Here is a 16,105-nt window from a genome sequence, read left to right as displayed (position 1 = left end):
TCTGCCGATCTGGATCGCTTCTTTTCCCCTGACAGGAGAGCGCAGCTGCCTCGACCGGCCAGCAGAGGTCGTCATTCCGAAACTGTTCGTTGGGCCGACCACAGGAAAGAACCTTCCTCTAAACTGTCGCTGTATCCCAATTCTTTCTAGAAGCGGCGTCCCGATACTTTTGACAGTGTCCCGTAATAGATCGGGAACCAGATTCCCCTCCCCCTGCCCCGCCCCCGTTCTTTATTTGTTAAAACAGCTTCACGATGCTCTCTTGTAAAGAAGTAATTTCTGGATCGCTTCTTTTCCCCTGCCAGGGGCGTGGTCTTGCAGGTGCCTCGACCGGCCAGCAGAGGTCGTAATCCCCCAACCGAGTCATCAACTAGATTTAATTTTTGTATTTACACAACAAGACCAAAAGTATTTGGACACCAGACTTTGTAGTGTCCCGATGCTTACTAGAAGGGGGCGTCCCGATACTTTTGACAGTGTCCCGTAATGGATCGGGAACCGGATTCCCCTCCCCCTGCCCCGCCCCCGTTCTTTATTTGTTAAAACAGCTTTACGATGCTTCATGATGCTTCACGATGCTGGGCTGCTGACGAGCCGGTCTAGCGCCTGCACTCTCTCTCTCTTGTATAAAGGAGTCATTCCTAGTTTGAACACTAGGTGTCGCTTTTACGTATGACCGGTGTAAAATGCTCCACGACTGCACCCCCCTCACCCCCCCCCCGTTTAACGTCTGCCCCGCCCCCAACAAGAAAAGTTAGGACACCCCTGAAGTAGCTACTCACGAGCGATAAACCACAACACAACGTCAACACATAAAATTACGTTTATTCCCGTAAATATTAGATACAAAGATCGCCGACGACCCGGTGGGGCGTCCCGAACGAAGATGAAGGGATTCAACCGATCGAAGTTCCCTTATAGCCGAAATGACGTGACCGGTGCGTAGCGTAGGGACCCTGTGGTCCATCGTTTGTGTCCCAGCGAGGTGTACCAGATCGTGAAAGTGTGAGACCCCGCCCCCTGGCAGGGGAAAAGAAGCGGCGCCCTGCTTATAATTCAACACATAGTTCATTTGAACAACGTTCTATAACGGTTTGCGGACCGAGGGTTTTATAAAGCTGTTTTTGTTATAAGAGACAGGTCTGGACTGCAGGCGGGTCACTCTAGCACCCGCACTCTCGTACTACGAAGCTTTTCTTGGGTTCGTCTTGAGCCTCAGCGTTCGTAACGGCGTCGGTGTTCATCCGGCGAGGCGAGCGCGCCGACATCCTCCTGGGGTAACGTGACGTGCTCCACCGAGGAGAATCTGGACATCTGCTCGCGCTCCATGATGGGCAGCTGGTCCTGAGGCTTCTCCTTCCTCAGGTAGAAGATCTTCCTCAGGCGCTTCAGCTGCTGAAGCTCGCAGAAGGTCTCCAGCACCACCAGCATCCCGATCAGGCCCAGCAGCAGGTAGACTGGAATACAAGGTACAAAAAAAATTCAACAAGGTTCACCACTTGGTGGCGCCGCTATCGATAAATCGACTGTGCTGACGGCCGGCCGGGCGCCTGTACGGACAGTGATTGGCTCGTCCTAGCTCGGGAGTGTCGGGATTCATGACTGCTGCAGTTACGACCTCTGCTGGCTGATCGATGACTCTCCGTGCGCGATACGGATCTCCATGCACGGCTTTTAGCGATCTCTGGTGACAGGAGGCGGAGCAAACGTTAGCGATGTGAAGTGGGCGGAGTCCGCGATTCGAAAAAGTCAACCATGGCGACCGGACGCACACATTCGATGATGACGCTGCCGGTGTGAACACAGGGTGACGAGCGATCAGCAATTCGGGCGACCAGAGGCGAAAAATCGCTGCCGGTCTTAACGTAGGGTCAGAAAGGAAGTTAGCGCTAGTTTGCGACCCTCCTAGACCGACTGGGCATCGTGTAGCTGGCACAAGTGTAGTAAAAAATAAAAGACGGTGTCCTAGAAGAGGGTTTTTCTGTAATTAATTAATAAAAATAGTGGCAATCTGGTCCCATTGTGGTTTGTAACGTAAAGCCTCCACAAGGGGGCGTTAGTGTACAAGTTTATTTGTTCATGTGCTTGTTAAAATACGTTTAATTTGTTTAATTAGTTATTTTATCTGAAAACCCCTTTCCTAGAGTGTTTGGGTGGCTAATCTGTGGTTTATTTTGTAAGGTGAGGGAATTAAAAAATATATATTCTAAATAAATAAAGCATGCTGTATTTATGTGGTCAGACGGCGCATTGATTTTGTATTCGATCGTGATTATATTTCGCATTAAAAGCTGTTTTTGACATATAATAATTCTTTAATTAATCATTTTATTCAGAACAAAAAGAAAACTGTGACAAATCCCCCTGCTCCCCTCCTTTTAACCTATTTATATTAGATCTAGTTTTTCCTCAGTGCTGTTCTACTTTCCTTTCTGGCGGAGGTAGAAACAAATAAATGAAATGGGGTCTGTCTGAAAAACGAGTGAGCTGCCTTGCGCAGTTGCCTAAGTAGGGAGGATTCTGAAAAGACATTAGGCGCACTACTTAGTAAGCGACTACGCGGATTGTATCACCGCAGTTTTAGCTCACTAGGCTAACACGGTTTATTTACCTCAGGTAAACTCACGTTCAAACCGTTAGCACGTCGGCTAACGTCTCCTTCAGTGTCCCGAAAACGAGCCAAAATGTACAAATAATAACACTTTTACACAATTATACATGTATAAATACAAATTAAAAATTAATAAGAATTGATTTACATTGTTGTCCCGCATTTTTGTGAGAAAATTAATTCAGTCAGATTATCACTCAGAATTAAGGCACCTCAGTAGGGGCATTATAGGCAATCTAAGGATTTAGACATACCCTCTTCTCAGGAGTGTACTTTGATGTAAACTGTCTATGTAGAGAGATCACTAGGTTTTCAGACAGACCCCATGGACCCCCACTGTCCAGCTCGATGCCCCTCTTAAATGCAAACACACCTACCAGTGATTCCCAGTTTATAGAGCTCGCGGAAGCGCTGGTTGAAAGCCTCGCCCGGCACGTAGTCGCCCAGGCCGATGGTGGACAGCGAGATGAAGCAGAAGTAGAACGATTCCAGAAAGTTCCAGTCCTCCTGAGACGAGAAGACGGCGGCGGGTACGAGGAAGAAGCACGAGACGGCGGCGGCGGCCAGGAGGACGGCGTGGCCCAGGCCGGCGGCCGGGGCCGACAGACCCCACCGCGCCTGCACGTACGCCAGGGGCCTGCGGGTGCTGAAGACCATGATCCTCTGCACCGCGGCCGTCAGGAAGAGCAGGGTGAAGGGGATCCCGATTACTGAGTAGACGATGCAGAAGGCCTTCCCGCCGTTCGACAGGGGCGCCGTGTGACCGTAACCTGTGCGGCAAAAGGCGCAAAACTTAGCTACATCAGAATCCCAAATCCGTTCCCCCACTTCGCATCCTTCATTGTTCTGGAAAGCGTTTTGGATGTGTCTGTGGGAAGCTGTGCCCATATCACAAGAATTACGTTTGGCTACATCCAATGCAATCAAAAATTCGGCTGTGTGGCTCGGTCGGTAGCACTGTCGTCTCACAACGAGAAGGTCCAGGGTTCGACTCTGGGTCCGTTAAAACAGAACATTAAATCACTTCAAACTTCAAAATTAGATCTAGTTGTTCTTCAATAAAGCTGATGTTTGGTGTCTACCTGACCATGTTGGAGTGAGGTTGGGGGTTCTTGGTGTGTTTTACTTGGCAACCCACTTTCCTTAAACCCAAAGGTCGCTTTTGATCCACCAAAAAGCGTCCCAAATTATCTGACTTCACCCTAGCTGAAAATATCGCTTTATTTTAATACCATTTGCTTTTGAAATTGTAGGGAGTCCACATACTTTTGGTCGTATGATTATATATTTGAGAGAGTAAGCTGTTGGATGATACTGAAATGCGCCATGTCCTATGTCTTTGGGAATCGAACCCAAGACCTTCTTGCTGTGAGGCGTCAGTGACACATCAACAGACACATTTCTTTACAAGGTCTAGACGTGTCTGGTGTCTAAACTCATCCGTGCCAACAAAAGCAACAGCATGTGTTCACATCCCAGCCTTAACAGCCTCACCTGTGGTGGACAGAATGGTGCTGGCGAAGAACAGGGACGAGGTGAAGTCCCAGTTCCAGTTGGAAGACGCGTTATTGAGGATGGAGATCCCGTAGTTACTGGCGTCCAGAGCTCTGGTCAGAAAGACCTCCAGACGCTCCTCGGACACACACTCGTTCTCACGCAGAAAGCGGCGTTTGACGCTCCGAAGTTCCTGTCGGAGGAGATCCTCGTAATGGAGCTCCACCGAGGAGAAGACCACAGCTCCGAAGATGAGGTACAGAACATACCCCAGCACCAGGAACCAAAAACACCAGCTGGATTGATCGCTGCGAATCAAACGGACATAAGAATTACTGCTGACCGACTGGAGCATCGTGTTATTAATTGTAATTGTGCGTAATCCCCGAAATAGTATCGATAAATTCAGGCTACAATCCCGACACGATTAAATATCAGTTCTTCTGTTCCGAATGTGACTTATTTAGTCGAATATTTCAGTATTTCATAGGAACTGTAACCGATAAAAACAATAAATGGTTCGAACGTGTTTTCGGTTTAGGTGATGTGAGGTGAGGGGCGATGACGCTGAGGAGGAGACGCGACGTGACGTCTGTTCTTACATTTCATGTTATTATTATTATTATTATTATTATTATTATTGTTATTACTATTACTAATGTTGACCCTGAGGATGATACTAAATGTGACGTCTATTCTCTATTAAAATAAATACACGATTCAGGACAGCAAACCAACACATATTATGTTTTATTATTATTATTATTATTATTGCTATTATTGTTGTTCTTGTTATTACTAATGTTGACGCTGAGGATGATACTAGACGTGACGTCTATTTATTGAAATAAATACAAAATTAAAAACAGTAAACCAATTATTATTATTATTATTATTATTATTATCATTATTGTTATTATTATCATTATTATTATTATTGTCATTATTGTTATTTTTATTGTCATTATTATTATTATTATCATTATTATTATTATTGTTATTATTATTATTATTATTGTTAGTGTTATTATTAGCATTATTAGCATTATTATTAGCATTATTAATGTATTATTGTTATTATTATCATTATTATTATTATTGTTGTTATTATTATCATTATTATTATGATTATTGTTGTTATTATTATCATTATTATTATTATTATATTATTATTATTGTTATTATTATAGTTGTTATTATTATAATTGTTATTATTATAATTATTATTGTTATTATTATTATTTTTATTATATTTTTATTGTTATTATTATTTTCATTATTATTATTGTTATTATTGTTATTATTATTAATATTATTATTATTGTTATTGTTATTAAAATAATCATAGTTATTGTTATAATTATTATTGTTATTATTATTATTATGTTTATTATATTGTTATCATTATTATTATTATTGTTATTATTGTTATTGTTATTATTATTATTATTTTCATTATTATTATTGTTATTATTATTATTAATATTATTATTATTATCATTGTTATTATAGTTGTTATTATTATAATTATTATTGTTATTATTATTATCATTATCATTATCATTATTATTGTTATTATTATTATTACATTATTATTATTACTATTATGTCTCACACACACACATACACAACAATTAAGTCCTAAATATAAAAAAAAGTATATAAAATAGATATAACAGTAAATAAAAGGTTAATGAAAGTGGATCAGTGCTGTAGATTTCACATTTAGAGGTATTACACTAAACACACTCGAGGAATCTTTCGGCTGAGAGACAGACCGCGGGGTCCCTCAGGGGTGGCCCCTCGGCCCTCTGTAGGAGCAGCACGGGCGCTGTTGCTTTGAGCTGAGCGAGCTGCCGTACATTGATTGGCACGCCCTGAATGACTGCTGCTGCGAACATGGCGTCAGCGCGAACACAGCGGAGCCCGGAGTGTGCAGAGGAATAGCGCCACTCTCAGTGCGGACACCGCGCCCGAGCCTGGACCTGCACGCGGGGGAAGCGGAGCCGAGCGGTTTGCGGGACTTTGCGCGTCTGAACTCATGCACGAGTAGCAGAGCTCATCGCGGCCGGGTATGGAGCCTCCAGGACAGGGCAGGTAAGCGGGCGCAGCATTGCCAGATCCTGCTCCGGGGGTTTGCGCTAAAGGGACGCGCATGCGCAAACGGGTGACGAGCGCTTCCTGCCACAAAGTGACCTGCGTGCACAATTTGACGCTAAAGTTGAAACTTTTTAATGTTTTTTATGTTTGTTTATTTGCTGCTATAATTGTTGTAGGTTTATAACATGAATGCACGGCTGTTTGAGAGCTGAGAGCCGCGGCAGAGTAATAAAAATGCCCCGGTGCGTTGTTCTTGTGCGCTACATTGTGTTAGCATTGTGTTAGCATTGTGTTTACATGCACGCATTTCTGCGCCAGTCTGATTTCCCGCAGGATTCTGGATTGTGGCGCCTGCAGTCGACGTTCCGATTCGTCTCAGAGGTGCTCGCATGTGGTCAGAGGCTGTGCAGGCCACGCAGGACTAGTCCGAACATGTCCTGATGGTGTGGCTCAGGATCAGGACAGGGTCTTCCCTAAACTGTTGTTCACATGCACTTGAGTAATCTGACCACAAGTAACCTCAGTGTGCAGGAGTAGGTCTGTTGGAATGGACTGGAGGGCCGCAGTTTCCAGCTGTGGTGTATTATGACGTCAGATTATGTACTATTACGTCAGACTAGCCTTACTACTACTACTAAATAATAATACTCAACTTATTAAACTCATTGTAAATGTTATATCTCGCCGTAAAGGCGTAAGTTACACGGCATTAAAGGCGTTCGTTAACTTTCTGACCCCAAAGTTGAGCATTTGGACGCGTACGACTCCGTTGCTAGTCGTAATCGCGACTAGCTGTTTACATTTCGGCGAATTTTCTGATCAAGAATCGCTCATCGCGCGTCAATTCCGCGCAGTTTGTGGCTCGAGACCCGAGTGGCTTCATGGCTCGATTGTTTGAATACCTAAATGCGTAAGTTTTAGCGTCGGTAGGTGCTCAGATGGGTGATTGTGTGTGTGCGGGTATGTATTTAGTGTTTTAGTGCTTTTGCTCAGATAGGTGATTGTGTGTATGTGAGTATGTATTTGCTCAGATAGGTGATTGTGTGTGTGCGAGTATGTATTTAGTGTTTTAGTACTTTTGCTCAGATAGGTGATTGTGTGTGTGCGAGTATGTATTTAGTGTTTTAGTACTTTTGCTCAGATAGGTGATTGTGTGTATGCGAGTATGTATTTAGTGGGGGTGTCGATACTTTTGCTCAGATAGGTGATTGTGTGTATGCGAGTATGTATTTAGTGTTTTAGTACTTTTGCTCAGATAGGTGATTGTGTGTATGCGAGTATGTATTTAGTGTTTTAGTACTTTTGCTCAGATAGGTGATTGTGTGTATGTGAGTATGTATTTAGTGTTTTAGTGCTTTTGCTCAGATAGGTGATTGTGTGTATGCGAGTATGTATTTAGTGTTTTAGTACTTTTGCTCAGATAGGTGATTGTGTGTATGTGAGTATGTATTTAGTGTTTTAGTGCTTTTGCTCAGATAGGTGATTGTGTGTATGCGAGTATGTATTTAGTGTTTTAGTACTTTTGCTCAGATAGGTGATTGTGTGTATGTGAGTATGTATTTAGTGTTTTAGTACTTTTGCTCAGATAGGTGATTGTGTGTATGCGAGTATGTATTTAGTGTTTTAGTACTTTTGCTCAGATAGGTGATTGTGTGTATGTGAGTATGTATTTAGTGTTTTAGTGCTTTTGCTCAGATAGGTGATTGTGTGTATGCGAGTATGTATTTAGTGTTTTAGTGCTTTTGCTCAGATAGGTGATTGTGTGTATGCGAGTATGTATTTAGTGGGGGTGTCGATACTTTTGCTCAGATAGGTGATTGTGTGTAAGCGAGTATGTATTTAGTCGGGGTGTTAGTACTTTTGCTCAGATAGGTGATTGTGTGTATGCGAGTATGTCGCCCCTGACCTTCAGTCGTAAACTGTATTCAGTCGTACGTCGCTGTCCGAAAAGCTAGCGATCTATCTACACAGACGCACTTTACGTCATCCTACCCTCCCGAGAAGAGGGCGTGTCTCAATTCTTAGATCCATTAAAATGCCGCCTACAGAGGCGCCCTAATTCTGATCGAAATATGAATCTGACTGAATAGCGAGGGCGCTGATGAGGTAGGCGTAGGCAGCTCGCTAGGTTTTCGGACAGGTCTCCGCAGGCAGGCCGGTCCGGTACCCGCACCCTCTTAGCAGTAACCTGGTTGAACAATGCACGGACGTCTCTGCTTCTGCTTTGACAGGCCGGCCGATCCACCGCGGGATGCGTCCCAGCGGAACTCCGAGGCGGACGAGTTGTGGGACGAGGCCGGTCAGGAGTGTTTATACGGCACCTCGCCCCCCTACACGGCTCGCCAGATGAAACACCTGTCGGGCAAACACCACAGGGGTAACCAGAGCAGGCCGTCCGGGCGCTCCCCCAGCAAAGGTCAGACGTCTTACTCTTCCGTTATCGCGTTTTGGATCTGAGCGCCCTTAACGTTACCAGATACGTCTAACTCCTCGTTTCCGCTTCAGCCTCGTTAGCGGAACGGAGCCTCTCCAGTCCGTCCTCGCAGAGAGAGCGGGCGGGAGCCAAACCCAAGCTCAGCGAGGACGCCAGCTACAAGCAGGACAAGAAAATCCGCACCAACCTGCGCGCCAACGACCGGGACAAGAAGAAGATCTTCGAGGGCTCCTTCGTGTTGGATCCTCCCTCCAGGTCTGGTCACTTCAGCGCCGTCAGCATGGACCCCAGGAAGCCGTACCTCAGCCTGGGCTGCACCATGCCCCACTCCCTGCCCCGCACCCACAGACAGACCTCGCGCACCGACTGTCCGGCCGACCGCCTGAAGTTCTTCGAGACGCTGCGCCTGCTCCTCAAGCTGACCTCCATGTCGTCCAAGAAGAAGGAGAAGGAGCAGCGAGGCCTGGAGAACACGGCCTTCATGGGACAGAACAACGAAGTCATCTGGCTGGAGCTGCAGGCCTGGCACGCCCGCCGCAGCATCACCGACCAGGACCTGTACCTCTACACGGCTCGCCAGGCCATCCCCGAGATCATCAGCAAGGTGCTGAACTTCCAGGTCGACTACAGCAACCTGGCCGCGACCGGGAGTCAGGTCCAGAAGGACTGCTGCTCAGGAGGGACTAACTGCAGGACTTGCCCCGGCTCTTGGTCGGAGGTCGATGCCGCCGCTCTGCTGGGCCCGGGTTCCGCCTGCCGGGAGCATTTGCAGAGGCAGCGCCTGGCCTTCGAGCAAGTCAAGGGCGTGATGGGGTTGTTGGAGTCGGTGGAGGCGCTCTACCCGTCCCTGCAGACCCTGCAGAAGGACTACGAGAAGTACGCGGCGAGGGATTTCCAGGGCAGGGTGCAGGCGCTCTGCCTGTGGCTCAACATCACTCAGGACCTGAACCAGAAGCTGCGCGTGATGGGCACCGTGCTGGGCCTCGGAGACCTCTCCTGTATCGGCTGGCCGGTCTTCGAGATCCCATCGCCCCGCTGCTCCCATGGCAACGCCGACGAGGAAGAGGAGGGCGAGGAGAGCGACTCCGCGAACACTTTCACGGCCGATAGCGATACGGAGGAGAGCGAGATGGGTGAGGTGGCAGCCAAGCTCTCCCGACAGGTATCGGAGGAGTTCGTGTTGGCCAGTGCTGGCGAGAGCCAGTGCTGCCCGACGGGTATCTACAGGCCGTTCGTCGATAAGGCGCTGAAGCAGATGGGCCTGCGCAAACTCATCCTTCGGCTGCACAAGCTGATGGACCGCTCGCTGCAGAGGTCGAGGACTGCACTGCTGAGCCACATGCCCTCTCAGGAGGTGAGGAGCCGAGTATAACGGGGTTTCACCACTGTCTCCCTGTCGCTGCATGTCCCAGTACTACCCCATTTTGCTCAGATAGGTGATTGTGTGTATGTGAGTATGTATTTGGTTGGGGTGTCGATACTTTTGCTCAGATAGGTGATTGTGTGTATGCGAGTATGTATTTGGTGGGTGTGACAGTATTTTTGCTCAGATAGGTGATTGTATGTACGCGAGTATGTATTTGCTCAGATAGGTGATTGTGTGTATGCGAGTATGTATTTGGTGGGGGTGTCAGTACTTTTGCAGAGATAGGTGATTGTGTGTATGTGAGTATGTATTTGGTGGGTGTGTCAGTACTTTTGCTCAGATAGGTGATTGTGTGTATGTGAGTACGTATTTGCTTAGATAGGTGATTGTGTGTATGCGAGTACGTATTTGCTCAGATAGGTGATTGTGTGTATGCGAGTATGTATTTGGTGGGTGTGTCAGTACTTTTGCTCAGATAGGTGATTGTGTGTATGCGAGTATGTATTTGCTCAGATAGGTGATTGTGTGTATGCGAGTATGTATTTGCTCAGATAGGTGATTGTGTGTATGCGAGTATGTATTTGCTCAGATAGGTGATTGTGTGTATGCGAGTACGTATTTGCTCAGATAGGTGATTGTGTGTATGCGAGTACGTATTTGCTCAGATAGGTGATTGTGTGTATGCGAGTACGTATTTGCTCAGATAGGTGATTGTGTGTATGCGAGTATGTATTTGCTCAGATAGGTGATTGTGTGTATGCGAGTATGTATTTGCTCAGATAGGTGATTGTGTGTATGCGAGTATGTATGTTTTATTTTACTTGTGTTTGTGTTACAGTGGTCCGAGGTTCCGGACTCGACGTTGCTCTACAGCGACTACCTGCCCGAGCTCTCGCGCCACCTGGCCGAACACCTGGAGGAGGAGTCGGCTTCGGTCAGGGTCTCGTACGTGGAGCTCCAGAGTATGGACCTGCCGTCGTTCCGGCCCGCCTTCCTGGTGCTCTGCCGCGTGCTGCTAAACGTCATCCACGAGTGCCTGAAGCTCCGCCTGGAGCAGAGACCCGCCGGGAAGCCCTCGCTGCTCAGCATCAAGCAGGTGCTAATTCTCAAACGTCACGGGTCGGGGGGATGCTAGCGGAACGTGATTGGCTGTGTCTGAGGGTGGGAGGGGCCAGGGGATTCCTTATCCCCTGCATTAGTGACCTCTGCTGGCAGGTCGAGGCACCACACAGAGAGCATCAAATACGTACTCGCATACACACAATCACCTATCTGAGCAAATACGTACTCGCATACACACAATCACCTATCTGAGCAAATACATACTCGTATACACACAATCACCTATCTGAGCAAATACATACTCGCATACACACAGTCACCTGTCTGAGCAAATACGTACTCGCATACACACAATCACCTATCTGAGCAAATACGTACTCGCATACACACAATCACCTATCTGAGCAAATACGTACTCGCGTACACAGTCACCTATCTGAGCAAATACGTACTCGCATACACACAATCACCTATCTGAGCAAATACGTACTCGCGTACACACAGTCACCTATCTGAGCAAATACGTACTCGCATACACACAATCACCTATCTGAGCAAATACATACTTGCATACACACAGTCACCTATCTGAGCAAATACATTCTCGCATACACACAGTCACCTATCTGAGCAAATACGTACTCGCATACACACAGTCACCTGTCTGAGCAAATACGTACTCGCATACACACAATCACCTATCTGAGCAAATACGTACTCGCATACACACAATCACCTATCTGAGCAAATACGTACTCGCGTACACACAGTCACCTATCTGAGCAAATACGTACTCGCATACACACAATCACCTATCTGAGCAAATACATACTTGCATACACACAGTCACCTATCTGAGCAAATACATTCTCGCATACACACAGTCACCTATCTGAGCAAATACATACTTGCATACACACAGTCACCTATCTGAGCAAATACATTCTCGCATACACACAGTCACCTATCTGAGCAAATACATACTCGCATACACACAATCACCTATCTGAGCAAATACATACTCGCATACACACAATCACCTATCTGAGCAAAAGTACTGACACACCCACCAAATACATACTCACATACACACAATCACCTATCTGAGCAAATACATACTCGCATACACAGTCACCTATCTGAGCAAATACATACTCGCATACACACAATCACCTATCTGAGCAAAAGTACTGACACCCCCACTAAATACATACTCGCATACACACAATCACCTATCTGAGCAAAAGTATTGACACCCCCACTAAATACATACTCGCATACACACAATCACCTATCTGAGCAAAAGTATTGACACCCCCACTAAATACATACTTGCATACACACAATCACCTATCTGAGCAAAAGTATCGACACCCCCTTATTTCCGTTCCTGTGTTGCAGCTGGTGCGCGAGTGCAAGGAGGTGCTGAAAGGCGGGCTCCTGATGAAGCTGTACTACCAGTTCATGCTGCGCGGCATCATTTCAGACCCCCAGGGCCTGCAGTCCAACGCCAACATCGACGACTTCGAGGAAGATCTCCATAAAATGCTAGAGGCAAGTAAAAGGGCTTCAGTCGGGGACCCTACTCCCACACAATACATACTCGCATACACACAATCACTTATCTAGCAAAAGTACTGACACCCTCACTAAATACATACTCGCATACACACAATCACCTATCTAGCAAAAGTACTGACACCCCCACCAAATACACACCTACATACACACAGGTGTGTGTAAACCCTTGACCTGACTGTCGAATCCGTGCAGGTCTACTTCGGCTACATGCGCAGCTGGATCGAGATGCTGCAGCAGCTCCCTCAGGCGTCCCACAGCCTGAAGAACCTGCTGGAGGAGGAGTGGAACTTCACCAAGGTCATCACGCCGTACATCCGCGGCGGCGAGGCTCAGTCGGGAAAACTGTTTTGGTAAACCGCAGCGCGTTAACACGGCTAACACGGCTAATACACTCCCCGCCAGGGATAGCGGCGGATTATGAGAATCTTGCTTCTGTATCGTAGTGACATCGCCGGGATGCTGCTGAGGTCGACCGGAGACTTCCTGGACGAAGGTCTCATAAAGAGTTGGGACGAGTTCTGGAAAAACGGCGACGGGAGCACGGCGTCCGACGAGATCAGGTACGAGGTTAAATATTTACTAGCGAGTAATCGCTGCCGCGTGACATACGAGCATTTAACGACCGTCCGCCCGTCCGCACAGGCGCTCCGTGATCGAGACCAGTCGCTCTCTGAAAGAGCTCTTCCACGAGGCCAGGGAGCGGGCGTCCAAGGCGCTGGGGTTCGCCAAGATGTTGCGCAAGGTGAGAAGATCTCAGCTTTGTGTTCACGTCCGTCTGGGTGTGGGAATTTGTGCACTTACAGTGTTCGTTTTGTGCTTTCAGGACCTTGAGATCGCCGCCGAGTTCAGTCTTGCCAGCGGGGTGCCTTGTATCGTCCGGGCCCTGAAAGAAAGAAGCTACGTCAAGGTAGTACTGTTACCCCCACCAAATACATACTCGCATACACACAATCACCTATCTGAGCAAATACATACTCGCATACACACAATCACCTATCTGAGCAAATACATACTCGTATACACACAGTCACCTATCTGAGCAAATACATACTCGTATACACACAGTCACCTATCTGAGCAAATACATACTCGCATACACACAATCACCTATCTGAGCAAATACATACTCGTATACACACAATCACCCATCTGAGCAAATACATACTCGCATACACACAATCACCTATCTGAGCAAATACATACTCGTATACACACAGTCACCTATCTGAGCAAATACATACTCGTATACACACAGTCACCTATCTGAGCAAATACATACTCGTATACACACAATCACCTATCTGAGCAAATACATACTCGTATACACACAATCACCTATCTGAGCAAATACATACTCGCATACACACAATCACCTATCTGAGCAAATACATACTCGTATACACACAATCACCTATCTGAGCAAATACATACTCGTATACACACAATCACCTATCTGAGCAAATACATACTCGTATACACACAATCACCTATCTGAGCAAATACATACTCGTATACACACAATCACCTATCTGAGCAAATACATACTCGCATACACACAATCACCTATCTGAGCAAATACATACTCGTATACACACAATCACCTATCTGAGCAAATACATACTCGTATACACACAATCACCTATCTGAGCAAATACATACTCGTATACACACAATCACCTATCTGAGCAAATACATACTCGTATACACACAGTCACCTATCTGAGCAAATACATACTCGTATACACACAGTCACCTATCTGAGCAAATACATACTCGTATACACACAATCACCTATCTGAGCAAATACATACTCGTATACACACAATCACCTATCTGAGCAAATACATACTCGTATACACACAATCACCTATCTGAGCAAATACATACTCGTATACACACAGTCACCTATCTGAGCAAATACATACTCGTATACACACAATCACCTATCTGAGCAAATACATACTCGTATACACACAATCACCTATCTGAGCAAATACATACTCGTATACACACAATCACCTATCTGAGCAAATACATACTCGCATACACACAATCACCTATCTGAGCAAATACATACTCGTATACACACAGTCACCTATCTGAGCAAATACATACTCGTATACACACAGTCACCTATCTGAGCAAATACATACTCGTATACACACAGTCACCTATCTGAGCAAATACATACTCGTATACACACAGTCACCTATCTGAGCAAATACATACTCGCATACACACAATCACCTATCTGAGCAAATACATACTCGCATACACACAATCACCTATCTGAGCAAATACATACTCGTATACACACAATCACCTATCTGAGCAAATACATACTCGTATACACACAATCACCTATCTGAGCAAATACATACTCACATACACACAATCACCTATCTGAGCAAATACATACTCACATACACACAATCACCTATCTGAGCAAATACATACTCGCATACACACAATCACCTATCTGAGCAAATACATACTCGCATACACACAATCACCTATCTGAGCAGAAGTACTGACACCCCCACTAAATACATACTCGCATACACACAATCACTTATCTGAGCAAAAGTACTGACACCCCCACTAAATACATACTCGCATACACACAATCACTTATCTGAGCAAAAGTACGTCCCACACACGCCCCCTCCGACACGTGTGCAGTACTAACCACTTCTTTTCACCTGCCAGAGGCGGGTTCATACGCGGATCAGCTTCGTGTACAGAGAGACGAAGCTCTGCGCAGCACCATCAATCAGCCAGCAGAGGTCAGAATTGCATAGAATTGCAGCCTGGGAGTAACGAGGCCGAGCTACCGTCGTCCCACGGACAAACGGGTCTTTTTCCGCGGATGTTCCCGCTTTCGCCAGGGTGTCCCGTCAGTGTGGCTTTGTCCTTAGAGAGTGCGGGTGCCAGGCTGGCCCGCCTGCAGTCCAGACGTGTCTAATTACGTTAAGAATGTGAACGCATACTAAATCAACCCTTAAAACTGTCCCACCTCCCTGTAGGTCCAGGTCCCAGGCCTGGAGGAACTCCAGGTGTTCGTCCCGTGCGGACTGACGGACCAGCGCCCCACCGTCCTGCAGCTGCTGAACGCGGCGGCGGGGAAGGAGTGCTCCAAGGAGCCGGACGAGATCCACGAGAACGAGGCCTATCTGCTCCTGAGCAAGCACGGGACAGGCTGGTCCCAGTGGGACGGGCCCGTGGTCAAACTGGTGCCGCAGATGGAGACGGTGGACACCTTGAAGGCCATGAAGGTAGATTTTTAGCGCCTTTGAGTCGTGAGACGTGAGTTTTAGAGACCTGTAGATCAACAGCATGTGTAGTGTTTCCTTAAAAACCCAAATTTTTGTGTTTCCTAATTAATTTAGTCGTAAAATCAGGTTAAATATGCGTGTATCAAATTATATACAGCAGGCATTTAAGGCGAATGTCTGCA

General features: G+C 46.4%; 2 protein-coding genes across 5 annotated transcripts in view; one reads left to right on the top strand and one right to left on the bottom strand.

Annotated features, from left to right (window-relative positions):
• Window positions 1-807: 807 nt before the first annotated feature.
• kcnk1b (potassium channel, subfamily K, member 1b) lies at window positions 808-15,679 on the bottom strand. 2 transcript variants are annotated; one of them, XM_063008997.1, is made up of 4 exons: window positions 15,338-15,679; window positions 4,106-4,413; window positions 2,989-3,381; window positions 808-1,457 (listed from the first exon to the last, which is right to left on the bottom strand). In XM_063008997.1, exons 1-4 carry the CDS (start codon window positions 15,367-15,369, stop codon window positions 1,216-1,218), a joined length of 975 nt encoding a protein of 324 aa, XP_062865067.1. In that variant the 5' UTR covers window positions 15,370-15,679; the 3' UTR covers window positions 808-1,215. The 2 variants fall into 2 exon arrangements, with proteins under 2 accessions (XP_062865067.1, XP_062865066.1); XM_063008996.1 differs by lacking the exon at window positions 15,338-15,679 and having other exon boundaries at window positions 4,106-4,919.
• map3k4 (mitogen-activated protein kinase kinase kinase 4) overlaps window positions 5,992-16,105 on the top strand; it is a 28,298-nt gene continuing 18,184 nt past the window's right edge. The window contains exons 1-10 of one of the 3 annotated variants that reach the window (XM_063008995.1): window positions 5,992-6,202; window positions 8,437-8,621; window positions 8,711-9,993; window positions 10,844-11,101; window positions 12,469-12,621; window positions 12,841-12,998; window positions 13,092-13,208; window positions 13,291-13,390; window positions 13,472-13,555; window positions 15,675-15,923. In XM_063008995.1, coding sequence (XP_062865065.1) covers window positions 6,180-6,202; window positions 8,437-8,621; window positions 8,711-9,993; window positions 10,844-11,101; window positions 12,469-12,621; window positions 12,841-12,998; window positions 13,092-13,208; window positions 13,291-13,390; window positions 13,472-13,555; window positions 15,675-15,923 — 2,610 coding nt within the window. In that variant the 5' untranslated portion in view covers window positions 5,992-6,179. Of the gene's footprint in view, window positions 6,203-6,318; window positions 6,448-7,030; window positions 7,116-8,436; window positions 8,622-8,710; window positions 9,994-10,843; window positions 11,102-12,468; window positions 12,622-12,840; window positions 12,999-13,091; window positions 13,209-13,290; window positions 13,391-13,471; window positions 13,556-15,674; window positions 15,924-16,105 lie in introns of those variants that run through there. The other 2 variants (XM_063008993.1, XM_063008994.1) reach the window with 2 other exon arrangements.

Source organism: Trichomycterus rosablanca, chromosome 14 (assembly GCF_030014385.1).
Source record: "Trichomycterus rosablanca isolate fTriRos1 chromosome 14, fTriRos1.hap1, whole genome shotgun sequence".
Lineage (NCBI taxonomy): Eukaryota > Metazoa > Chordata > Actinopteri > Siluriformes > Trichomycteridae > Trichomycterus > Trichomycterus rosablanca.
Note: the sequence above shows the minus strand (reverse complement) of the source record. Positions and strands in the feature narration are given on the sequence as shown.